Source organism: Amblyraja radiata, chromosome 1 (assembly GCF_010909765.2).
Source record: "Amblyraja radiata isolate CabotCenter1 chromosome 1, sAmbRad1.1.pri, whole genome shotgun sequence".
In the NCBI taxonomy this organism is placed as follows: Eukaryota; Metazoa; Chordata; class Chondrichthyes; order Rajiformes; family Rajidae; genus Amblyraja; species Amblyraja radiata.
Window position 1 is genome coordinate 9446063 of NC_045956.1, and position 27614 is coordinate 9473676.

Below are 27614 nucleotides of genomic sequence, written 5' to 3' on the forward strand. Positions count from 1 at the left end.
TTTTTGGATTGAATTCTGTTTTTAATTTGTGTCTCTGTGATGTCTTTATTACTTGTTATATTCCGATTATATGTTATTCCGATTACTATGTAAGGTGTCCTTGAGATGTCTGAAAGGCGCCCATTAAATAAAATTTATTATTATTATTATTAGGGACAATTTACAATTTTTACCGAAGCCAATTAACCTACAAACCTGTGCATCTTTGGAGTGTGGGAGGAAACTGGAGCACCCGGAGAAAACCCACACGATCACAGGAGAACGTACAAACTCCATACAGACAGCGCCCGGAAGATACCTCCTCCACACACTATTCTACTCCAGAAAGTGTAGGTTTCTCTGATCCCAGGATATATCAACTCCTTCCTTCCCAACCCAGCACCAGAGAATTCAATCTTCCCTTGTGAACATTCCCTGCTGGCTGGAAAATTTCTCCTTGAATGCTAACCATATAACCATGTTGCCTGGGTTTCAGCACCTAAGTTACAGAGAAAGGTTGAACAAGTTAGGTCTTTATTCTTTGGAGCGCAGAAGGTTAAGGGGGGACTTGATAGAGGTCTTTAAGATTATGAGAGGGATAGACAGAGTTGACGTGGATAAGCTTTTCCCACTGAGAGTAGGGAAGATTCAAACAAGAGGACATGATTTGAGAATTAAGGGACAAAGGTTTAGGGGTAACATGAGGGGGAACTTCTTTACTCAGAGAGTGGTAGCTGTGTGGAATGAGCTTCCAGTGGAAGTGGTGGAGGCAGGTTCGATTTTATCATTTAAAAATAAATTGGATAGGTATATGGACGGGAAAGGAATGGAGGGTTATGGTCTGAGTGCAGGTGGATGGGACTAGGGGAGAATAAGTGTTTGGCACGGACTAGAAGGGCAAGATGGCCTGTTTCCGTGCTGTAATTGTTATATGGTTATATGTGGCGTGACTCTTTAAAGAAAGTCAGAGGTGGAAGGATATATGGCAGAAGCATGAGGTTTGGGTAATAACGCCTTGTCTGCCTGCATGAAGGACAGCAGCATTTGATAAGAGAAATCATCCCATAATTTTCATGCAGGCACCAATAAACGCACTATCGTCAGAAATGCTCAAAGCCACTTCACAGAGATCGCTAATATTGATTTAACACTGAAAAATATTGTTGCAAAATTAATTCTAAGCTATTATTTTTACCATAACTTTTCTTTTATTTCTTTAAAACCCAGTAAATGTCTTCAATAGATTTATTTTTAGTTTTCTCAAATCCCTATTGTGAGAATTCAAGAAATATTTTTAACTGCTCTGCGGTTTTCTGATTTGCATTTAAAATGTCCCTTGCATCTGTCTTTGGAGGGCTCGACATTTCTTCAGCCACCAGTTCAATATACCTGTTAAACTCTTTAGTTTGTCCTTATTAATACGTAAGTTATTTTTTTACTTGTTAGTTTTTTCAGCCCATATTAGTGTCACCATTCTTTGCATCTCACTTCATCTGTGGGTCTCTACTGCTTCTTGCACTGTTTAGAGCCAAAACCGGATTTTTCTACTAAGAAAAATCATTGCAAGCTGTCCAGTTGTGGTTGGATGAATGTCTGAATTAATTTCAGTTGCATTTTTTATTTTTAAAACTCCCCAATCAAAGGCAGCAGATCCAGCAACTGGTTTCTGTCTAAAGCTACGTCTTAAAATGGAACCGAAAATAACATGAAGCTAATTAAAGGAACTAATTCAAAAAACAGGCAAAACACTTGGGTCTTTCATTTTGTGTGAGCACTGATCAGACTACGTGTAGAGCCACAAGACAAAAGGAAGATCAAAGAAGGTGAAGCTCCAGTTATGAAGAACAAACAAATGATGAAGCCTTTTGCAGCAATTCTGCTTTTCACAATTCTTGCAGCAGGTGTGGTGTTTAATTATTACATTTTTCATTGTTCAATGTGATGCGTAAATATTTCCTGTTTTCTTAGCAATAGAAACCTCAAAAGTATAAAAACTAAAAAATAATGAAGAAGTTTTCTTCCTAAATAATGAGAAGCAACAACAATGAGTTGACAGTTTGTGGAGACATTGGTACAAGCATGTGCAGAAATCATTGATTAGACTAGTTGTGAATTGATTTGTGGACTGTACGAGCACTAGAGCAGCACAGTGGTGCAGCTGGTAGAGCTGCTGCCTCACAACACCAGGTTCGATCCTGACCTTGGGTGCTGTCTGTGTGGTGTTTGCACGTTTTCTGTGATCCCTCGGATTTCCTCTCGGTGTTCTAGTTTTCCCCCACATTCCAAAGACGTGCGGGTTTGTAGGTTAATTTGCCTCTGTAACTTGTCCCTAATGTGTAGAGAGTGGATGAGAAAGTGGGATAACATAGAACTTGTGATAGTCGATATATCGATGGTCAGCATGGACTCGAAAGGCTGAAGGGCCTGTTTCCATGCTATATCGTATACTCATGCAGTCTCTTTGCAGATGAATATGATCGCCTCAGCATGCAGCGGTCCCAGTGATTTATGAATGATAACATTGTTCTTGCTGTGTATTCCGTGACCATGAATGTGCATCTTTGGCATATCTTGACTTTTTTTTAATAAAAGTCACTAATTTTGTAATTCCTCCCAAACTTCAGCAACCACTTGAAATGAGTTTCTGCTACTGAGGTTTTAGTTTCTACTCACCATAAATTAACTCCAGATTACCGGTAGTTCCAGTGTCAATCTGTAACACATGGACCTGAAGAAAGGGAATATTAATTCCCACCTCATCAATTGAGGGGCTCGGGTTCTTTATCTCCATTTAGTTATTTAAGCAAAGTGTCATAACAGGTCCTGAAGCATTCCATATTGATATCCATACCCAAGCAGATAGGACACTGCTATATTGGGCCTCCTTGACCATTAATTAAGACCTTTTGAAATAAATAAAACAAAAATAAACTTAAAAACTTAATGAAAAAATTTAAAATTCAAGTAAAATGCAATTGTAGAATATAAATGTAAAAATAGATGGTCAGATTCACAAAAGATGATTACAAATTTTAAAATCACATATAAAGCAAATTTGAAAACTGTTCTGTTTCCTAAAACTCTACTATATTTCAAAGACTCCAAAATACATTATTTCATGATTTAATTCAAATGAACTAATAAATGAGTGTTAACTTTGATGATACTTGCAATTTTTTTCATGTTCTTACATTTATTACTTGATACGGATATAATCACCCTCTACCTCAACCCGATGCGAGTTGAACCCGGTGCCAAACACATACTCACTGCCAAAAAAGAGACATTTACGTTTCTAATGCCAGCCATTATAACACTATTTTTGAATAAGATAACCACATCTTTACTCAGAGCTACGTCAGGAGTGCATGTTAAGTAATAAATGGAAGAAAATGAAAAAAGAATTGCAAGCATCATCAAGGTTAAAACCAAAAATCTAATTTTTAATATAAATGCATTTTGAAAAATAACAATAAGAGGGAAGATCTATCTGGTAAAGATACCAGTGAGATTGTATTGAACACTAAGTGAACAGAGCACTTTTGAAATGAATATTTTATATCCAGAGGGAAATAAAATATCAACAATACAAAACAAAACGCAAATCAAGGAAAATTTGAATGAATGTAAATGTTAAAAGCTAAAGGAAAAACATAATGGATTTTTGGTAAATAAATCTTCAAGGCATGATGATTTTCACTGTAGGAATTTTTTTTTAAATTAAGTATTGTAAAATAATTTATATAATTTTTCAGAGCTCTGCTATCGCCACATTATCTTAGATGAGATAAACCAGATAACCACAAATCCGTCAGCTTAGATAATGTTTTGGTCCCTTTGTTTGTGATGAATGTTTATGGCATGTTGGTGGCATTGGGAAGGCCAGCACTCATCTGCCAGAAGGCACAGAGATCTGTGAAAGAGAGTGACTGAGCAACTACTGTTCACATTCTATGTCCATTTAGATATCATGTAAAATCTCCACATTCGTACTTGCTACATTGCTGGGTAGCAATGTTGGTTGTGATGAGGGAGCAGAGGCTTCAGGAAAACAGGCAAGAACTGATTGTGGCAACATGTACATTTGTGCACTTCGGTGGAAAAAATTGAAAGCCAGAGTCTTTTTAAGTAATTAAAGATTGAATGACGTGATAGAGGAATCTGAGTGACCATTTACATGAATTACTAAAAGATAGCATGCAGGCACAACATGTCTTGAGTTATGTTGGCTTTTATTGCAAGAGGATTCGAGTACAAAAATACAAATGGCTTAAAACAATTATCTAGGTTTCCTGAGGCTGCACTTAAAATATTGTGTACATAGAAACATAGAAAATAGGTGCAGGAGGAGGCCATTCGGCCCTTCAAGCCAGCACCGCCATTCATTGTGATCATGGCTGATCGTCCCCTATCAATAACCCGTGCCTGCCTTCTCCCCATATCCCTTGACTCCACTAGCCCCTAGAGCTCTATCTAACTCTCTCTTAAATACATCCAGTGATTTGCCCTCCACTGCCCTCTGTGGCAGGGAATTCCATAAATACATTCATACATACAAACATCAGGAGAAGTATAAAGAACAGGGGAGAGACAAGACTTTGCCTTCCATCACAGTGAGAAGGTGTTTGGAGATTCAATGTGATGGATGTTTGTGTAAATTGTGTTAATTGTGTGCCTTGTTTGTTTTTCTTGTTTGTACGACTGCAGAAACGACATTTTGTTTGAACTTAGGTTCAAACGACAATAAATGGTATTTTATCTTATCTTACCTTATAGTTTATTTCTGTACTCGCAAGCCAATTAACAGGTACATTCAATTTGCGCCTGGATTTGCTGGACATTATAACTTCCACACTTATTATAAATGCTACTGATTCAGAAAGCTAATAACCATGTCTATTTTCTTACAGCTGATGCTGAGAGCCACCTTCTAGTTAAATCACAATGTAAATGCATGACTGTCACATCCAAAACAGTTGTTTCTGAATTGCCTAATGGGGCACGTGTGGAGCAGCTTGTGAGGGATATACACATTATGTAAGTAAATGCATTTTTACATGTCAACTAGACCAAGTGCAGACCCGTTGGGTCTGTTTTCCCAAAGCGCGTTTGCAAGGGGGGGGGGGGGTCAATGTACCCACATGGTTGAAAACAAGAAAAGACTCATTATTGGAGACTGTAGGCATTTTTGTGCTGTGGTTCATCGAATCATTATCACAAAAAGGAGGCAATCAATACATGTCAGAGTCAGACCTTCTTCCTTAGTGTGGCGTGCACAGCCTAAAGTTGTTGGACAACTTGTTCTATTTGATCTTCCATTTGTGCACGTCGAGTTGATTGCATTAGTCGAAACAGGGCGGACCACGTGAAGGTTGCAATCTTCCACCCCAGAGTCAGACCATAACACAACCCCTAACAACCATTCTGATTCCTTGCTTGAGTTATTTCCTGCTTGCTCTGTATTCCCCGAAGGCCCTGTCTGATTTCATCTTCCTGAACCTTACATATGGTTCATTTTACTTTTTGACCAAATTTACAACCTCTCTTATCACCCAACATTCTCTTCCTTTGCCATCTTTCTCCCTCCTCCTTGCTGGAACATGCTGATCCTCAACTCTGATAAACTCTGATATTCTTTAGCTAAATACCAAATATCTGATGTGGACTTCTCCATAAATGTTGCTCCCAATATACTCTCCGAAGCTCCTACCGAATAATGTTATGCTCTGCTTTATCCAAATTTAGTACTTTTGTCCATTGGTCCAGATTTTTCCCTCTTCATAACTCTTAAAACTTATGGAGTTGTGATCACAGTTCTTAAAATGTTCTTCCACAGAAACACCTGGCCAGGTTCATTTCCCAATACAGGTCCAGTATGGTCCCTCCACTAGTTGAACAATCCACAAATTGGTTCAAGAAGCCCTTTTGGATACACCTTACAAATTCTGCCCTGTCCTAATCTTTTGCACTAAGGAAATCCCAGTCAATATTGGGGAAGTTAAAGTCACTCATTATAACACCACCATTCCTATTGACACTTCCCATAGTCTGTCTACATATCTGTTCCTCTCTCCTGCTGGCTATTGTGAGGACTATAGTTTAATCCCATCAGAGTGATTGCATGTTTCTTATTTTTGAGCTTTACTCATATTTCCTCAGTGGATGAGCCCTCTGTGCCATCTCTGAATGCCACTGTGACATTCTCCCTGATTAGTAATGCAACTCCTCCACCTCTTTACCTCCCTCTCTATTACATCTGAAACATCAAAACCCTGAAAACATTGTGCTGTCAGTCCTGTCCCTCTTGCAACCAAGTCTCTATAATGGCCACAACATTATAGTTCCATGCCATTATGAGATGCATTATCCTGACGTGCTCCAATTATTCATGTTGGTGCTTATTTCTCTAAATAAACTGAACACTGTTGCTGCACAAAGATAAAAACTGAGAATAGTGGTATCCATAGTGAAGATTACCACAGAGAACTGAACATGTCTTCACTGAATGAAGAGTTATGCCCCTGTCCCACTTAGGAAACCTGAACGGAAACCTCTGGAGACTTTGCGCCCCACCCAAGGTTTCCGTGCGGTTCCCAGAGGTTTTTGTCAGTCTCCCTACCTGCTTCCACTACCTGCAACCTTCGGCAACCACCTGCAACCTCCAGGAACCGCACGGAAACCTTGGGTGGGGCGCAAAGTCTCCAGAGGTTTCCGTTCAGGTTTCCTAAGTGGGACGGGGCATAAGCTGTTGTTTTGTTTACTGGGCGAGCAATTGATAGGAAAAGTAGTAGGGGTGGCACAGAAGTAGAGTTGCTGCCTTACAACGCCAGTGACCTGCATTCGATCCTGATTACGGGTGCTCACTCTGTGGAGTTTGTACGTTCTCCCTGTGACCACGTGGGTTTTCTCCAGGTGCTCTGGTTTCCTCTCACACTCCAAAGATGTACAGGTTTGTAAATTAATTGCCTTCCGTATGTTGTACAAAAATTGTCACTAATATGTAGGATATTGTTAATACAGTCTATGGGGTGATCGCCGGTTGGCACGGACTAGATGGGCTGAAGGGCCTGTTTTCTAAAGTAATGTCTAGTGACTATAAGAAGTACTAGGCTACGGAAAAGAATAGATGTATCTAATCATCTGTGAAAGACTAATCCATCCCTGAACGTCCTAACATAATGCAATACCTTTCTATTTCATTATGTGAAAGACAACTTCCTGGAATAATTCCCAAGCCACTGAGATAATGAATTTACAAGCTGACTTAAAAAGTTCACTGCATATTAATTTCTGGAGCAACCTTATATCATCCAAAACCGACTCAGTTTCAACTTGGTATAGTCTTTATACTGGGTGAGGTTTGTTATTTAACGTGTACAATCATTATGCAGGATGCCCTTCTTTTCTATTGCTACAGTAATTACTACTTGGCCTTAGGCAATAATCTTCAAATGATTATTTTAATTCTTGACTTTCTTCCTTCAATTACTGATATTGCCTACCCACATCTACAATGATGTGGTTGGACAATCACAGCTGTCCATACTGTCAGCTGAAAGCTATCCACGTGCAGAATGACTTCATGGCATTTGGCTGCCAAAATTCTGGCAATGTTAAAATGGGTCTTAATTGTTCTTTTATTGCAGAGTTCCCATGAGGAGCAGAGAGAACATTTCAGATCCAACCTCCCCTCTTCGGAACAAGTTTGTCTACAAAATTTCAGATTTGTATGATTTATATTTTTATCTCTTTTTTTTGCAATTTATAATTAGAGCAGGTTTCAGAACACAGCCTACACCTGACATCTGGGAAATAGATCTGGTATTCAAATTTTAATATGTGGTGTAATTCGGAACAGCTACAATCAGGCCTCCTTGAGCCATTTGTGAATATTCAGTAACAACTGAATAACTCAGGCTGAACGACGGTGTCATTAGTAGAGCGGCTGTCTTCTGCTCCTGTGATCTTAGACCCAGACCTCGGCTGCTGTTTCATGGAGTTTGTACTATTTCTCTGTGACTATGTGGGATCCTGAATATTCTGGTTTCCTCCACGTTTATAAATCATGAAGGTTGGCGGATTACCAGACCATTCTCTATTACCGCTAATGTGTAGATGAGCGGTAGAATCTGAGGAAACGTTAATCGTGAATGTGGGGAGAATAAAACGGATTAGTGTTAAATAATTAGGATTTGTGTAAAAACGGATGCATGATGGTTGCTGCTGACTAGGTGAGCCAACAAACCCTTCTCCCTGCTGGTTTTCAATATGACTCCGTAATTGTATGAAAGCTTCAGTTGGACATTTTGGCAAAAAGGAGATCTAAAGGTATATTCAGAATAGTTTTGGTTTTTAATATTGCCAGAGGAACCATCTTCTCAGATAAGTGAACGGGTAAAATAGTCAAAACAACTGAGGAAATCAGCAGAAAAAGGCACAAAATGCAGGAGTAATTCAGCGAGTCAGGCAGCATCTCTGGAGAACATGGATAAGTGATGTTCTGGGTCAGGAGCCTTCTGCAGCCCCTCTTGTCTCTACAAGGAAATGAGCAGAATGTTTTCATATCGAGGGTTATTCAGATTTGTGATACATCATTATACATAATGTGAAAGAGCAACTTCCAATAACAATAGAAACTATATTTAAAGAAGACTCATTTACAGAGTTTGGGAGAAAAAGCTGGAAGTGGGTATGAACTTCACATTTATTTTGAGATACCACAAATACGGCAGTCTGAATGATTTCCAATGTTCCAAAGTTGTGCTCAATGGCATATTGACAATGGTGAAAGGATAACAAAATAAGTGGTGATATGTGGTTTAGATTAAAACCAGAATTTTCCTAACAGTTCATGTTCTCATGGCTCAGATATAACTGATGGAAGTTTCCTTTAAATGCATAATGGGATCTTTTATTTATTTGATAAATAATTCCAAGACAATTCTCTGTCATGTTTTCATTCATTTTGTGTTGGTTTGATGGATCGACTTCAGGTGAAATGATAGGGAACACCTATATTTACACAGTTAAATATTTTTATGGCTTTCTTCCAATGTAAGAATGAAGGACCCTTGGTTGACGTAGGATATTGAGGCACTGGAAAGGAAAATGGAGGCATATTTCAGGTGTAGGCATCTGGGATCAAGTGAATCCCTTGCGGAGTATAAGAGATGTAGGACTACACTGAAGAAGGAAATCAGGAGGGCAAGAAAAGGAACTCCTGAATAGTAAGTTTGTGGACTACATCAATATTGGTGATGTAGTGGATAATGAAGACAGTTATCTAAGATTCCAACAGGTGTTGGATGAATTGGAGGAGTGAGCCAAGGAATTGCAGATGGAATTTAACTTTGACAAGTGCCTAATGCAAGTTAAACCTGGGCATGATGTACACAGTAAATGGTAGGACCCTGGAGAGTATTGTAGAATGCAGGGGCTTAGAGTTACACGTGCATTGTTCCCTGAAAGTGGCAACACAGATAGAAAGGGGGGTGGGGGGGATGAAGAAGGAGTTTGGCACACTTCCATTTATTGGTTAGGGGCTATTTCCATCGACTATGGAAATGTGGACATCATGTCACAGTTGTAAAAGTCGTGGTGAGACCACACTTGGTGTTCTCTGTGCAGTCCTGCTCGCCAAGCTACAGGAAAAATGTCATAAATCTGATAAGGGGATAGAAGAAATTTATGGGGATGTAACAGGGATTGGAGGGCTTGAGTTACAAAGAGATGCGAAATGGGCTGGGACTTTTACCCCTGGATTGTCGGAGGTAGAGTGGAGACCTTATAGAGATATATGTGATCAGGAGGAGTGTGAAGAAAGTGGATGATCTCAGCATATTCCCAGAGCGGGGATTCTAAAACTAGAGAGCATAGATTTAAGGTGAGGGGGGAAGATTTCAAGGTACGGGAGGGATCATTTTCATCCATGTAGATGGTGATGGGCTTAGAGAACGAGCTACCAGAATGAGTTGTAGAGGTTGATATAGTTACAATGTTTAAAAACATTTGGACAGATAAGTGGATAGAAAAGATTCAGAGGGATAGGGGAAACTGGGCTAGCTCAGTTTGACATGTTGGTTAGCATGGGGGAGTTGGCATATCTCTGTGCGGCATAGGTCTATGACTGTGTTAATGAGAAATATATATTTGATTGATCATATATTTTGTTGCAGCTGCAAGAATTGCAACCAAAAGCCAACTTTACCTGAAGAACCCCAATGCAAACCCCCACCTCCCCCTGCAGACACCTGCTACGGCCGTAACATCTAGAGAATGCCAATACCGTTAAAACACCATGGGAACCAAATTGATGCTGTGTGGAATCCCAAACTCCACTGGAATCCACAGCCTACAGCGCCCTCTACTGAAACAACACATGATTCGGCCTCCATGTCAGATGTTGTTCCCATTACTACATTGTGTTTTCTTAATGCATTTTTAGCTTTATATCGTTGCATTTGCTTTTTGTCTTCATTGAACATATAAAATGCTTCATTGCTCCAAAACTTGTTTTGTGCAAATCCCGTTCTTTGACTTGTAGCATAATTTCTAATTTGTCATAGTTTGCTTGTACTTTTTTTGATGACAAACAAACTGAAGGCCATATGTCAATGCAGCAGACCACCACTCAGTAGGTTTTGTGGAAACGGGAAATATCTTAACATATGGGCCTGAATCCTGTAATCAGCAGCAAACCAAAAACACCCACTATTCCAGGGAATCGCTGGTAAGTAGAGTCTTCAAACGGACAGATACTCATGTCACAAACAGAATGCAAAAGGTGCAATTGGTGATAAGTGCTTCAAACAACATGTGGAGCACAAATGCATCAGAGAAAAGAGTCAGTGAATTTTATAAATATTTTTAAAATATTGTTTTCATTATTCCTAGTATTCATACTTTCAAATACTTTGGAATAAACACAATCCACAAATATAAAAGTAATTCTTAACGGGCAAAAGATTATTTTTGCAATAGTAAAGTTTACTTGCCCATTAAAAATGGCATTATAACTTTTAATTAAAAAAACGAAACACGCTTGAGATACATTGAAACATAGAAAATAGCTGCAGGAGTAGGCCATTCGGCCCTTCGAGCCAGCACCACCATTCAATATGATCATGGCTGATCATCCAAAATCAGTACCTCGTTCTGGCTTTTTCACCATATCCCTTGATTCCCTTAGCCCTAAGAGCTAAGTCTAACTTTCTTGAAAACATCCAGTGAAATGGCCTCCACTGCCTTCTGCGGCAGAGAATTCCACAGATTCACAACTCTCTGGGTGAAAAAGCTTTTCCTGATCTCAGTCCTAAATGGCCTACCCCTTATTCTTAAAATGTGACCCCTGGTTCTGGACACCTCCAACATCGGGAACATTTTTCCTGCAACTACCCTGTCCAATCCTCTAAGATTTTGGTAGGTTTCAATAAGATCCCCTCTCATCCATCTAAATTCCAGCGAATGCATGCCCAGTCGACCCTTTCTTTCATTATATGATAGTCCCGCCATCTCGGGAATTAACCTGGTGAATCTACGCTGCACTCCCTCAATAGCAATAATATCCTTCTACATATTAGAAGACCAGAATTGCACACAATACTCCAGGTGCGGTCTCACCAAGGCCCTGCACAACTGTAGTAGGACCTCTTTGCTCCTAAACTCAAATCCACTCGCAATGAAGGCCAACATGTCATTAGCTTTCATCACTGTCTGCTGTACCTGCATGCTTACTTTCAGTGACTGATGTACAAGCACACCCAAGTCTCATTGCACCTCCCCTTCTCCTAATCTGACACCATTCAGATAATAATCTGCCTTCCTGTTCTTGTCACCAAAGTGGATAACCTCACATTTATCCACATTATACTGCATCTGCCATGCTTCTGCCCACTCACCCAACCTACCCAAGTCACCCTGCAGCCTCATAGCATCCTCCTCGCAGCTCACACTGCCCCCCAGCTTTGTGTCATCCGCAAAACTAGAGATTTTGCATTTAATTTCCTCGTCTAAATCGTTAATCTATATTGTATACAACTGGGGTCCCAGGAATGAGCCTTGCGGCACCCCACTAGTCACTGCCTGCCATTCTGGGAAGGACAAGTTAATTCTTACAATTTGCTTCCTGTCAGCCAACCAGTTCTCTATCCATGTCAATAACCTACCCCCAATACCATGTGCTCTAATTTTGCACACTAATCTCTTGTGTGGGACCATGTCAAAGACTTTTTGAAAGTCTAGATCCACCACATCCACTGGCTCTCCCTTATCCATTCTACTTGATACATCCTCAAAAAATTCCCAAATTAGTCAAGCGTGATTTCCCTTTCATAAATCCATGTTGACTTTGACTGATCTCGCCTACTGAGACTGCATCTAGAATATTGTGTTCAGTTCTGAGCACCATGTTATAGGAAAGATATTGTCAAGCTTGAAAGGGTTCAGAAAAGATTTACCAGGATGTTGCCAGGACTAGGGTGTGAGCTATAGGGAGGGGTTGAGTAGGCTGGGTCTCTATTCCATGGAGCGCAGGAGGATGAGGGGTGATCTTATAGAGGTGTACAAAATCATGAGAGGAATAGATCGGGTAGATGCACAGAGTCTCTTGCCCAGAGTAGGGGAATTGAGGACCAGAGGACATAGGCTCAAGGTGAGGGGGAAAAGATTTAATAGGAATCCGAGGGGTAACTTTGTAACACTAAGGGTGGTGGGTATGGGACAAGCTGCCATAGGATGTAGTTGAGGCTGGGACTATCCCATTGTTAGACAGGTATATGGGTAGGCCAGGTTTGGAGGGATATGGACCAAGCGCAGGCAAGTGGGACTAGTGTAACTGTGACATTGTTGGCTGGTGTGGGCAAGTTGGGCCGAAGGGCCTGTTTCCACACTGTATCACTCTATGACTCTATGACACTGGAGAGAAGAAATGGGCCCTTCTTCAGACTGAAAGTCAGGGGAGAGGGAGACACAGAGATAAGGAAGTGTAAGGTGTGAAAACGAGATATCAACAGAGATGGAGTTCAAGGAAAAGCATTGTTAGCTCGGACTAGTTGACAACGAAGCAAACAGAGATAAAATGTAATCAGGCGGACAGTCTGGCCATAGAACTGGGAAGGTGGAGGGATGGGGAGAGAGGGAAAGCAAGGGTTATTTGAAGTCGGAGAAGTCAATAATCATACTGCTGAGGTGTAAGAGTTGGTGTCAGGATTAAAGATTGAAACATGGAAAAATAGGTGTAGGCCATTCGGCCCTTCGAGCCAGCACCGCCATTTAATATGATCATGGCTGATCATCTAAAATCAGCCCCCTGTTCCTGCTTTTCCCACATACCGCTTGGGGTCAGGATCACTGCATAGGCAATGCAATTCAAGCACATTACCGGTCAATTCCAAAGCTGGGGTCACAACAAACTCTACATTCCTCCCGTTGGAGATGAAATAAAAAACTTGTCAATTCTGAAGCCTGAGATCAGAAATATAACTGATGGAGGTTTATTCCGAAGATAGACACAAAATGCTGGAGTAACTCAGCGGGATAGCCAGCATCTCTGGGAAGAAGGGATGGGTGACATTTCCGGTCGAGCCCCTTGTTCAGACTGAGAGTCAGGGGAAATGGAAATTAGAGACATGGAAGGGTAAGGTGTGTAAACGTCGGATCAAAGCAGACGTTGATCAAGGAACCAGAGTTGGATGTTCCGAGGCAGAAGATGGAGGCTCTGGCAAGCACCGAGAACATGTGGCTGTGGTAGCGGTTCTGGGTTAAAACATGGCCGTGGGGTCAAAGAGCAGGAGGAATCACAGAGGGGGGAGCGGCAAGAGAGGGTGTTGCAGAACTCTCGTCATAGAGAAGAGGAGAACTTCTCGTTTATTGTTCTGGGACGTTGGCTCTCCGTCTCACCGCCCTGGAAAATCCCGGCTTCTCCAGTGGGGACAATAACTCAAACACCTCGGAGCCACATGAGTGGCAAAGGTGATTTGTTTAGTAAGTTAGTACATTTTATTTATATAGCACGTTTAAATCAACTCGCGTTGAAACCAAAGTGCTTTACATAAAAGAAATAATAAAAGAAATAATAAAGTTTCCGTACATCCATAGAAAAATTAAAAATCAGAAAATTAACGACACAACACATTATAGAATTCCACATGAACGTTCCCCCACCACAGAATCAACATTTTCCACTGTGGGGAAAGGCAACAGAAAGTTAAGTCCTCTTCCTCTGTGAATCACCCGAGGTCGGGGCCTATTTGTGGCCTCTGCAACCAGTCCGATGTTTTCAGGCCCTCTTTGCCGGGAAGCTGGAACTCCGGCATCGGGTGAACACTCCTCCGTGGCTTGGAAATGTCTGGAGCGGCCGCTCCCTCCCCGGAGACCGCGGCACCCGAAGTCCTCAGGCCGCGCTGGTTGGAGCTCCGACTCTGTTGATCTTGGATCCCAGGCACCGCGGTGTTTTAAATCCAGCGCCGCCCGCCCACGGCTGTACGCTCCGCAGCCACAGCTCCTTGATGTCGGAGTCGGCGGTCACAGCACTCCGGAGCTTACCGCACGGCAACCCGGTAAGGCATCGCCCGCTCCGTGCTGGTGTCCCAGCGCTGCGCCGCTGCCGAAGCTGTAGTCCCGGCCGGTCCCGACAGGAAAGGCCGCTCCAGTCCGATGGTAGGTCGCGAGGACGGGGCGAAGAAGCAGCTCGGAGGAAAGCTCCTTCTCCGACTAGGTAGGGACCAGGAAATAAAGTTTCCTCTTCCCCTCCCCCCACCCACCACATAAAAGACCTCCAACAAACATTTTGTTTTTAACAGGACTAAAAATAAAAATTTAAAAGGGTGAAAGGGCAGACTGCAGGCAGTTTAAAGATAGGTATGAACACTATGACACTATTTGAAGATAAATGGGGATACTGTGGATAGGGTGAGCTGCTTTAAACACCTAGGAGTCCACATCACAGAGGGTCTGACATGGACATCACACGCTGCAGCACTCGTGAGTAAGGCAAGGCAGCGCCTTTACCACCTCAGGCAATTGAAGAAATTCAGAGTGTCTCTGAGGATCCTCCAGTGCTTCTACTCAGCGGCTGTGGAAAGGATCTTGTCCGGAAATATCACGATCTGGTTTGGGAACTGCTCTACCCAGGACAAGAAGGCTCTGCAGAGAGTAGTGCGTTCGGCCGGACGCACTATGGGAACTTCACTCGCCCCTCTGCAGGAACTATGCATCAGAAGGTGCAACTCCAGAGCCAACAATATCATGGGAGACCCCTTCCACCCCAGCAACGGACTGTTCCAGCTGCTACGGTCAGGCAAACGCCTCCGTTGCCATGCTGTGAGAACGGAGAGGATGAGAAGGAGTTTCTTCCCAGAGGCCATTAGGTCTGTAAACTCCTATCTCACCAGGGACTAACTTTACTGTGCCATTTCACTGTTGTGTGGTGTCTTTTTAAAATTGCTGGGTTTTTTTTCCCTCCCACAAATATGTAATATGTGAATATGTGATTCTGTTCTTCTATTTTGTAGGGGTTTTTTGCACAATCCGCGAGCATTGCCACTTTTCATTTCACTGCACATCTCATATGTGTATGTGACGAATAAACTTGACTTGACTTGACATTATCTAATGTGTAGACATCGAGGATGTATGAAGAGTTTTTGCAGAGTATTTTGTATATATGTTTTATTTTAGGGAAAATAATCTGTTTCTTTACAAAAATAAACTGGTTAGTAAAACATAAAGGGCTGGAGGAATGCAGCAGTTCAGGCATCACATGTGGAGGGAAATTGACCAGGTGAAGTGTTGTGTCCTTTATCAGACTAATTGTCTAAATTATTGTATATGTGGGTTAATGAACACATAGATTGAAACAAATTAGAGAAAGTGGGTAGCAGACAGGTCAATGGCAGATCTTTTTGAAAACATGGCCAGATTAATAGTTTGAGAGAAACAAGTGCTAAAAACTGTACAACTTTGGGTGAAGGACCATTGCAACAGCAAGGTATCCTGGAGTTTTCAAAACACCAAACAAGGCCGTACCATTTGCAATGGCCAAAACAACATGATTTTAAAATGCTCACACTCAATACATAAATCTATAAAGCAAAACATATTCTCATCTTCCTCATTTTTTCTCGTCTTGCCAACTTACCATCTGGCATCTAACGTCGCAGTGGAAAGGTCAGTCAGGATAATCAAAGGAGCTCTCAAGCAACAAGTTCTTGAAGGGAATTCAAAATTCAGTATGTCACAGCAGCTAGCTAGTTTCTTACTGAAATATCGTACCACACCACAATCTACGCCTGAACTAGGCTCAGAACTAGACTGAATTTGCTTCTACCTAACCTATCTCCTAAGGTTGAATGCAAACAATCTGATCAGAAACGTCATTATAGTGGAAGTCAAAAAGAATGTGGGTTCAATACATATGATCAAGTTCGTGTTCTCAGCCCCACTTACAAAGCAAATGGGAGGTGGGAACAGTAGTTGAAGTGTGTGCTACCAGGAAATACTTGGTAGAAATTGGAGGACATGTTAGAAGTGTGCACATAAACCATATGATCCCAGCAAGGGATCGCTGAACCGGCACAAGAGCAAAGCATAGACGAAGAAACAGATCTGTCAGACCTTGGTATTATTCCAAGTTCAGATGTAAGAGCAGAATCTCCAAACAAAGTAGAGACCAAGGTAAATAATCCTGAACTTGACTCTCCTTTAGAACCACAACCTGACACTCCCCCCTAAACCACTCAGGTGATCAGAAAGAGTGCGTAAACCAGTCGTCAGATTAAATTTATAAAATGATTCTTGTTTGTCTAATTTACAAGTTATTTCACCTTCTAAGGGGAGAGCAGTGTAGTGTATATAATGGTAACTGTAACTTTAAGAACTGAGTACTATAATGGTATGATCTATGTCATGTGATATATTCTATATCTTATCAGTCCCATGAATATGAGTGTGTATGTGCGGTGTACTTTTGCACAATAAAGACCGATACTGGCAACAGCGGCACTGAAAACCTGCGCTTGTTTCTATCTACAAGCTGAATCCATAATATCTTACAAGACCTGAAATGTTGACCATTCCCCTTTCCAGATTCTTTGCTAATATGAAAATGGCTCTTTTATCCCGATTTGTTAGCTAGTTCTCAATCCTTGCTAATGAATTAATCACAATGCTATCAACTTTTATCATGTGCAGTTCAGGAGGGAAGTGTCAGCAAATGTTAATGTTAAAATGCCAACTAACACTATACATCAGAGCAATGTGTACTAAATCACTCACATTGCTACACTGTGGATACCCAATGATTCTCCAATGCGTTGTTTAACCCACACCTACAGTAAAGTTCTGTTAATCCAGAATGCTCAGTCTCGGTGGTGAACTAGTAGATTTTCTGGCCAATTGGAATTCTTTTTATTAATTCTCCAACACTTTCTTGAGATATTACACAGTAGAATAATATTTTCCAATTAATACGGTAAGTTCAAAGGACACGGGAAACGAGGCCTGACCAAGTTTCAAAGGAGTGCTAAAAACAAAGCTGGGCTTGAGGTTCAAACGGATGCAGGAATAAATGCTGAGTTTAATGGGGGTGTTGAAACTGGGCACCGTCAGTGTAATTGGAGCGTTGCAACTGAAGTCCCACTGTGTGAAAGGGAGTGCATGAACCATGCCCCTGTGTGTGAAATAGAGCATGGTAACCAGTGCTCTGATGTATAAAAGGGAGCTCAGAAAGTAGCTACCAGTGAAATGGATATTAACTCATCTTGATTTCTGGTGGGATAGCAGATAACAGGTTGTCATTGGGTTACGTAAGGTTCCATTTGATGAGGAACTGCATTTACTGATTTTTTTTAAATATAATTTTTTTTGTCACTGCCCCTAGCATATCACTGCATAGACTTCCTATAATTCTTTTACTTCATTGAATATTTTCTATGTTCTCCTTAACATTTCCCATAATGTATCTGATGAAACATATACCGCATCCGGGTTATTAATTATACCATGAAATATATTACTATCTTGAAAAAAATCTTAAAAAATGAATGAGATAATTTTTCATAAAGGCAGATTTCCATAAATCAGGTGCTGCACAACCTGGCCAGTCCCATTTCGGGGGTTTTATCATAAGTGTCATATCTTCCCCCTTTATCCCGTGTCCCAGTCACACTGACTGCTATTCTCCAAGGCAACAGATCACCTTATCCCAGATACCAATATATTTCTATTAAAAGAAGTTGAGAGAAAGTTCACTTGGGGTTGCCTTTGGAGGAGAAGTTGAGCAGATTGAACATACGCTCATTGATGTTTAGAATGGGAGATGAACTTACTGAAATGTGTAAGAGTCTGGGCTTGACAGGGTGAATACTGAGAGCGTTTACATGTTGGCAACCCAGGAACGAGGGGGAATTGCTCTAGATTATGGAGTCTATCTTTTAGTCTGGAGATGAGTGTATTTTCTTTCCACTCACGGAGCATTTGGAATTATTTAATAGTTCAATCATACTCTATCAATGGTACCTTATTGTCCTGTGTACTGAAGTACAGTGAAATTATGTTTTTGGATACAATTCAGTAATGATTCCACTATACATTGGGCACAATCTCATACTAAGTGTAAGAGTGTAAGATAGACCACAGTGAGTCAGTACACTAGAGCCGGCATGTTTTAGTATCCTTCTTGTAGCTTTCAAATATTTAAAAAACATTTTAATGATAGTCACTGGATGAATTTAAGAGAGAGTTAGATAGAGCTCTAGGGGCTACTGGAGTCAAGGGATATGGGGAGAAGGCAGGCACGGGTTATTGAAAGGGGATGATCAGCCATGATCACAATGAATGGTGGTGCAGGCTCGAAGGGCCGAATGGCCTCCACCTGCACCTATTTTCTGTTTCTATGTTTATTTACCCAAGGCAGCTGAGGTGATTGAGTCATTGAATATACTCAAGGTTCAGATAGATGATTTGGAAATCAAGAGTTACAGTTTATGAACGGGTGACTTATGTACAGCCCATGCATACAAATAAACAATTGGATGACCGATTGTAGGTTGGATTTGCCAGCCGCAGCGGGGTACAGGCAACTTCAGCTGTGTGGGAACTCCGTTCACAGACACATTTCCAAGTTGTGAACTGTTGTTTACAGACAGTTTGAGGCACAGAAACCTGCCGCAACCTGGGGACAACCGGTTCAGGGAATGGACAGCCAAGATCAGACATTCTTATGAATGTAGATCAAATTCAAGGGGTTATATCCTATTTTGCTGCTTATGCATGCGTCCATTACTAAACACCCACTGACAACCATGTGCTCAGTTCTCCACCTTTCCAACTCCCACTGCAAATCCAGTAATGAATACGTGGACACAGTGGGAAAAGAATAAATACTAACTCTTCAAAGTTAGAAGATTGCTATCACAGATCTCTCTTTGGGATGTTATGATGCAAAACTTCAATCACATTTCAATTAGTGTGATTTTGCAAAGCATCTTGTATGTGAATACTTGGCCAATAAACTTATTCATTCGTTCATCTATCTTTGCCATCGAGGCTGCAAAATTCAACACCTATCATTGTTCCATCAACCCCTATTATGCACGGTGGTGTAGCAGTAGAGGGCGGCACGGTGGCGCAGTGGCAGAGTTGCTGCCTTATGCCCCTGTCCCACTTAGGAAAGAAGCCTGAACGGAAACCTCTGGAGACTTTGCGCCCCACCCAAGATTTCCATGCGGTTCCCGGAGGTTTTTGTCAGTCTCGCTACCTGCTTCCACTACCTGCAACCTCTGGCAACCACCTGCAACCTCCAGGAACCGCACGGAAAACTTGGGTGGGGCGCAAAGTCTCCAGAGGTTTCCGTTCAGGTTTCCTAAGTGGGACAGGGGCATTATAGTGTCAGAGACCCAGGTTCGATCATGACTACGGTTGCTTGCCTGCATGGCGTTTGTATGTTCTCCCCGTGACCTGCGTGGGTTTTCTCTGGGTTATCCGGTTTCATTGCACACTCCAAAGACGTATAGGTTTGTAAGTTAGTTAGCTTGGTATAATTGTAAATTGTCCCTAGTGTGTGTGGGATAGTGCTAGTGTATGGGGATCACTGGTCGGCACGGACACGGTGGACCGAAGGGCCTGTTTCCACGCTGTATCTCGAATCTAGACTGTATTATTCAGAATGGAACTGAATATTGGCAGCGCAAATCACCGTCCCAATTTTGCACACCGTTAGGGCCCAATTTAGATTGCAGTTTCTAACAGTTAATCTTTATAAAGCTTCATTAGGAAAGCACATTGCAATAAGTAGACAACTCAATCACTATTTGATGGGACAGAACTGACTTTTAATACTTGACTGAACAGGAGTTATGTGGAACGTGCAAATACTACAACACTTCATTTCAATTTACAGATACATCACTTTTGTTTACAAATGTAAGGTAATCTTAAAATTTGAACGCTCATTGAGCCGTTGCAATTTAATAGTTAATAAGGGTGGATGCAGATGGAACGGCAAAAGAAAGCAATTACCATAGATATGTTACACGATGCCACCAGAGGGCGCAATAGACAAGGGGTGGAATGGACAATGAAGCCAAGTTTAATCCTCAAATCCAAATGAGCAAATTATGAAGACGAAAAAAATAGACACTTTAAAATTGACCTCTTCAGGAGGTAAATCAGTCTTGTTATATTACACTAAACTAACACTTTTGCGGATGTGTAGTAACACCCCATGCTAATTGAATTACAGACAATAAGAGACTGGAATTCCTTAAATCTGCCAATAGTAAAAAAACATTCATCTCAAGTAAATGGGGCAGCTTCAGAAGCCAGGAGCCTCGCAGTCCTCCCCACATTCAGTCTTGTTCGTTTCACAGGCAGTATGTGTGCCTGTTAAGAGATATAATGATCTCATATCTAACAAAAATATATATTTTTTAGGTTAAAGTACCACCTGGAGAGAAATTTGGGTGTAACATAGCCCCATAAAAAACACTATAGAACGAGAGCAGGAAATGTCCTATACACCATTGCTCGGACAGGCACAGGCCTAACAAAGCAGTTGCAGACAAACGAGCAGCTTTCATATTTAATGAGATCAGTAAAAAGACAACTGCTGAAGAAACAGTGCAACATCCCCATATGCATACTAGCACAATATTCAATATAAGGATATCATTAACTACAAAGTGTGCGCCTGTTTCATGGCACTGCTTGTGTTCAAAATTCACCAGCCAACGTTCGACATCGAATGGACTATCGTTGTGTTTCATCGGTTTGCACTCATGTGACTCCTCCAACATAGGGGCGACCAGAAAAAGTATCAATTTATATTGACTTGTCCCAGCTACATATAGTGGTCCCTTCGACCCTTGGTTCCAATCTCTATAATCGTAATCCCTTGGTGAAAGTGACTGAACACAATAGTTATCCCATCCATGGAGTTTAACTAAGATATACCAATACTGTACAGAATATGCTATGCACTGTGTATTATACACATTATTCATATCACAATACAAAAAATAAATTATTGTGCTGCAACTATGTAATCAAGTGGAAACTCCAGCCCACTCATTCGTTCACTAGTTTCTCTATACATTTCTATTCCTTAGCACCAGTACTTTCCTCCCTTAAAAAGAAAGTAGTAGCCCACCATAACTATAAATAGCCATCTTCTAAAAATTTGAAGATTTAATCTTGACATTTTAAAAAGATACATTCACCAGCTGCAGAGAGATATAAAGCTAGCTTAGCTTCTTGACATTTTCATGTAATGGATCAAAATCCATTACGGAGAAGCAGCACTCAAACTTAATCCTGAAAATACCACGGATCGGTACTTCTTCCTGAGGAATTAGCAAATACGTTGCAACTTTACCAAACGCTGCTGAGATCTGGTTCGGCCTCCGTCGAATGGGATTATTATTTCCAAATTCAATTATCATTCCCCCACTGGATTTCCAATCTCTGCCTCTTGCTGCCATGTTTAGATGCGATAAGGCCAACAGGCTTTTTCTGCACATCAATTAATTTGTGAATGAATGGCAGGAGATTCATGTCTAAAAGGCAGAGCTGGTCCTGGCAGTTTCCTGCTCCATTTCTTGGTGCCACAAAGGATGGTTCACAAAAGGTAACTGATTCTTGCTGGCAAGACCCGGCATGTTTGACCAATGCAGAACACCAATACATACCAATGGAAAATCGAACTGCAGGCACACAAAGGGAGAACTTCCATTCGGGAAGGTCTACAAAGATTTTAACTTGCTACTGCCCTAAGCTCTACATCAATAAAACATTTTACTTCCACTTCGATGATCTTTCTGGAGTTTTCTTGCTTCTAATGGAATCTGTGGCTGGAAGGTGATTCTTTTCAGTTGATTTTTGCGAAGTGTTGTCGCCGGTGTAGGTGGACTGTGTTTTGCATGTTGGTGCCTTATCCTCCTCTTCAGTCTTGCTCCCCAGTTTTTGGGTACTTGGTCGTTTCATGCTGGTATTTTCACTGCTCTTTGTATGGTTTGTTCCAACGTGCTTGGGCATAGTTTGCCTCTGCGAAGAGGTTCTGGTGAGGTTTGTTGCTTTGGCGGGCTGCGGAGGTGTGCTGGGAATCGGTCTGGGATCTGACCTCTGGCGTCGAGAGGAAGAGGCCACAGTGTTTCTGGCAAAGTTGGGAGTAAGCATTGGTGAGGCTGAATTACTATTTCCTTCCGTGGACTCTGTTGTTCCACCTGTATTTGTGCTGTGCCTGGGGAAGCTTCTTGTAACTGAGCGACAAATCTTACTGCTTTCATCAGGCCTTGGCTTGGGGATATTTCGGACTGGCTTAGCGGCAGGTTTTCTGAGGGAGTCTTTACGCTTTGCAATGCTATTAGATGTATTTGCCAAAGCAGCAGTCTCTTTTGTTGGCTTTTGTTCTGCCACTGGATAGCTGGACCTGCGAGGAGTCTTTGACCAAGTGTCTCGCCACTTTGACCCTGAAGCCTTTTGAGAGTGTTTTTGTTCATCATTACTTAATGCTTTTGCTTCTGGTCTTCTGACACTGTTGGATCTTCTACTTGACTTTGATATTGGCAAAACCCTCCTCATTTCCTCATTATTAGGGTGGTTTGTTGTCCTTGAGGTTTTAGGAGGAACTGGACTGCTCAAACAATGCAAAGTTGATTTTGGAGTGGGCAATGCTTCTCCTCTAACCGTACTAGGCTGCTTTAAACTGCAAATCTGCTTTGCTACCTTTGGTAAGTTCATTGTCTCCGAGGCTGCCTCAATAGCATGGTCATTATTAATGGTTATATTTTTGGTAATGGGAATGAGAGCATTGTCCCTTTTCATGTCTGACAAATCATTAGAAACTTCAGTGTGATCTCCTTTAGGGCCTTTAAATTGGTGTTGTGATTCTACTTGGATTTTCTGGCAGGCAGCTTTGACTTCACATTGCTCTGAAGGTTCAGAGCAATCTCCACCTCCTGTATATCCCAAAACAAAAAACACCGTTCTGCTTTCCTTGTTTAAAACAGAGTTATTCGCTGCATCTGAACTCTGGATGGATACTTCAGTGCCTTCTGTATTCTTTATTTTCTGTGGTAATGACCGAGAATCCGTAAAGCAGTAAGACTCACCATCAAATATCTTTGAGACCAAACCAGAAAATACACCAGAGTCAGAGCTAGAGGATGTCTGAATGCCTACACTGGTGCTAAACATCAGGGGACTCATATCTGTGTCACAGGCCTGCACACTGACATCTGTATCAGTAGTCTGCAAATTCTCCTCTGTACTAGGTGTCTGTACACTCACATCTGTACTAGGTGTCTGTACACTCACATCTGTACTAGGTGTCTGTACACTCACATCTGTACTGGGAGTCTGCACACCCACATCTGTACTGGGAGTCTGCATGCCCACATCTGTACTTGGAGTCTGCACACTCACATCTGTACTCGGTGTCGACAAACTCACATCTGTAGTAGGAGTCTGCAAACTCAGGTCTTCGCTGTACTCCAGGTCTGTTAGAGTAACATCATCACAGGTCGTCACTTGGCTAGAGTCAGCGGCACTGGCGTAATTGAAAATCTGTAAACCTTCAAGAAGCTCAAGCTGCTGTTCGGAGGCGATCATCTGGTTAAGGTTTGTGATGTCTGTATACTTTGTGTGGGCATTATCCTGTATTCTATTCTCATTGTTATTGTAGGCATCTTGTTCATGCTGACCAATTGCACTTTCAGTCTTTGTGAAGTTCTCTGTAGGAGCGGTCTCTGTATTCCTAGCAGTGCATGGCTCAGCTGAAGCCAAGCAGAGATAGCTGTCTTTTATAACTGTGGTATGAGCACAGCCCTGATTGGAGTCAAAGTGGGCACTATCTAAGCTTCCATCATGGGTTTCTGACATCTTTTGCCAGGCTACCCTCTGTCTAGAGCTACGTGCAACAGAACGAGGGATACTGTTTGACTTAGCTTGTTCTTCTGTATGTGCAGCCTGCAAAAATGACAATAAATGGCTGTCAATAGCAGAACCTTCCGATGAGCGCAAGCGTCTGCTTCTAGTTCTCTTCACACTCCCGGGGCTTTGAGATCTCGGATGAGTGAAAGCTATTAGGTCATGTAGTCCATCCTTGATGAGCAGTTTCACATCATTTTCGCTACTACTCCTTCCAAAGATACTTCGTTCACCAGCAGCCCACGAATGCCGTTTCTCTTCCAATTCCTTTAGCCTTTGTTGTTGACAGAGTTCCTTAATTTCTCTGTCTCTGTTTTCCTACGGGGTACAGAGATTTGTTTTTCATTCATTCATTATTTTATTTTAATGACAATTTCCCTTAAATAAATAAACGCAAAATCCCCACATTAACTCCCCGCTACCTTCAGGTAGAAGGTACAGGAGCCTGAAGACTGCAACGTCCAGGTTCAGAAATAGCTACTTCCCCACAGACATCAGGCTATTAAACTCAACTGAAACAAATCTCTAAACATTAAGAGACCATTATCTGTTTATTTGCACTTTAACTGCTTATTTATTGATGTGTGTATATATTTATATAATGGTATATGGACTCACTGATATGATATGTGGTGGACTCACTGTGGTGGATGTTAATTTGTGTTTATTGTATGTTTTGTTGTTTATTATTATTATGTATGACTGCAGGCATCGAAATTTCGTTCATACCGAAAGGTCTGAATGACAATAAAGGAATCTAATCTAATCTAATCTAATATGTTCTGTATTTGTGCCTACTATATTCTGTTCTGCTGTAGTGCTGATGATTTCATTGTCCTGTCTGGGACATATGACAATAAACTCTTGACTTGACTTGAACATTAACTAATGATACTTCTTGAATTATGTTGACATAGAAATTCAAAACAAAACTCCTGTCCAATTTGATGCACAACTTAAAATAAATCTTTCTAATCATAGATTATGAATGATATTTTGGAGAATCCCCTGTGGTGAAAATGTCTGAAAACCACAAATACAATTCAGTTATTTTCTTCTTATAATAATTTGTTTGGTTCAAACATCTTCCCTCTTCTGGAGAAAATATTGACATTTCCTATATTAACTCTCAAAAGAGCCCATTAGTCTTATGGTCTTTGGACAGGATGGAATTTACAAGTGTGATTCAATGGGCCCAATGGCCCTTCTCCATTCTATAGATAATAATTAATAGAACAGAACAGCCCAGGAAGGAACCCTTCGGCCCACAATGTTTGAGCCAAACATGATGCCAAGTTAAACTGATCACATCTGCCAGTACATGATCCATATTCCTTTATTTCCTGCACTTCTAAGTGTCTATCCAAAAGCCTCAAACACCACTATCATATCTGCTGCCTCCGCCACCACCCTTGGCCTTGTGTTCCAGGTCTTCCACCACTCTCTGTGTAAAACCTTGCCCCACACATCTTCATTAACCTGAACCGTGCCACCCCCGAGTATACAAGGCTCATGGCCAATAGTGAAGAAAAACTTGGCAGTGAACAGGCTAAACATTACCCTCCCACCTTATAGCTATTCCCTCTAATGTTCATTGACCAAAATGTTATTTTAAGTTGTGCATCAAATCAGACAGGATTTTTGTTTTGATTCATGATCTGTAATCATAACTGATCTAGATTTTGTCCTTGAAGAATGTCTGTATACATAAAATATTAGTTTGAGTCACTGATTAGCATCAGGACTGGAGACGATGGTTCCTTTCTCTCGCTTGCAGCAAAGCCAGTAAAACACCTGGAGCTGCCCAGCTTGAGAAACCTCAGTCAACGCAGAGAGATGTCCAGTCGATGTTTCATAGTCGGTCCGAGACGGGGCATGCACCAATTGCAACATCAACCTCAAATGTTTTTCAAATTAAGGCTGATTTCATGGTTGTCTGATACCGTACTGTCAAAGCTGCCACAGCCAGACATAAAAACAGCTTTTTTTTCCACGAGTAGTAGCTCTACTCAATAACCAAAAATCTGTAGCCTCCTTTTGCTCTGGTATTTTATTTAATTAATATGTTTAATCAATAGTGTTTTATTATTAATGTTTAATGTTTTATGTGTCATTCCTAACTGTCACTGTATGTCATGTTGTCACTCGCGGGCGGAGCACCAAGGCAAATTCCTTGTATGTGAATACTTAGCCAATAAACGTATTCATTCATCATTCTTATTCATAGGTTTACAAGGTTAATTCCCGGGATGGCGGGACTGTCATATGCTGAGAGAATGGAGCAGCTAGGCTTGTACACTCTGGAGTTTAGAAGAATGAGAGGAAATCTCATTGAAACATATAAGATTGTTAAGGCCTTTGACACGCTAGAGGCAGGAAACATGTTCCCGATGTTGGGGGAGTCCAGAACCAGGGGCCACAGTTTAAGAATAAGGAGTAAGCCATTTAGAATGGAGACGAGGAAACACTTTTTTCTCACAGAGAGTGGAGAGTCTGTGTAATTCTCTGCCTCAGAGGGCGGTGGAGGCAGGTTCTCTGGATGCTTTCATGAGAGAGCTAGATAGGGCTCTTGAAAATAGCGGAGTCAGGGGATATGGGGAGAAGGCAGGAACGGGGTACTGATTGGGGATGATCAGCCATGATCACATTGAATGGCGGTGCTGGCTCGAAGGGCCTAATGGCCTACTCCTGCACCTATTTGTCTATTGTCTACTCAGCTGCACTTACAATACATTCGGTTGTTATCTTATTTTAAGATTTACTTCAGATTTTAGGTTTCAGAGTTATGAGAGCTTTCCTTTAATTATTCAGTAAACAGCGCCATCTACTGTATATTTAGGGACAGTGAGGCAATCAGAAATCCCTCATTCCAAAAGCCGACAAAATGGTTCACAGGCAGGTCAGTGTAGTTGTGTGCCCACTTACCTTGACAGCTTTTTTGAATCTATCACAAAAGTCTTGGAAAATTTTGAAGCATTCTTCTAATTTCATTGTTTCTTTGTCTTCACAGAAGAAATCAATGAGAGTATTGGCTTCCCTCTGCAATTCCATCCGTTGTGCCTCTAATCTGGCCACTTCTCTCAAACCTTGCTGCAGGGTAAGATATACAGTACATCAGCAAACACGCGATGAACAGAAATAACATTGTGCCTTCATTCTCAATGGTTCAAAAAGTTCAAAGGTATTTTATTGCCATGTGTACCAATTGTCATACA

General features: G+C 41.4%; 2 protein-coding genes across 4 annotated transcripts in view; one reads left to right on the plus strand and one right to left on the minus strand.

Moving 5' to 3' along the window:
• The first annotated feature begins 1737 nt into the window (after positions 1–1737).
• Positions 1738–10487, plus strand: LOC116970802 (immunoglobulin J chain-like). Its single transcript, XM_033017337.1, has 4 exons — positions 1738–1880; positions 4890–5016; positions 7626–7706; positions 10155–10487. Exons 1-4 carry the CDS (start codon positions 1817–1819, stop codon positions 10249–10251), a joined length of 369 nt encoding a protein of 122 aa, XP_032873228.1. The 5' UTR covers positions 1738–1816; the 3' UTR covers positions 10252–10487.
• Positions 10488–20282: 9795 nt separating this feature from the next.
• The window catches only part of fhdc1 (FH2 domain containing 1), a 114422-nt gene continuing 107090 nt past the window's right edge, over positions 20283–27614 (minus strand). For all 3 annotated transcript variants that reach the window (XM_033017414.1, XM_033017421.1, XM_033017430.1), the window contains 2 exons: positions 27325–27489; positions 20283–24717 (listed from right to left, as the gene is read on the minus strand). In XM_033017414.1, coding sequence (XP_032873305.1) covers positions 22267–24717; positions 27325–27489 — 2616 coding nt within the window. In that variant the 3' untranslated portion in view covers positions 20283–22266. The remainder of the gene's footprint in view (positions 24718–27324; positions 27490–27614) is intronic.

Coding starts and splice junctions, on each gene's coding strand:
- LOC116970802 (XM_033017337.1), top strand. CDS start 1,817: ATGAAGAACAAACAAATGATGAAGCCTTTTGCAGCAATTCTGCTTTTC. Junction 1,881..4,889: donor TTTCACAATTCTTGCAGCAG/GTGTGGTGTTTA, acceptor ATTTTCTTACAG/CTGATGCTGAGAGCCACCTT. Junction 7,707..10,154: donor GTCTACAAAATTTCAGATTT/GTATGATTTATA, acceptor ATTTTGTTGCAG/CTGCAAGAATTGCAACCAAA.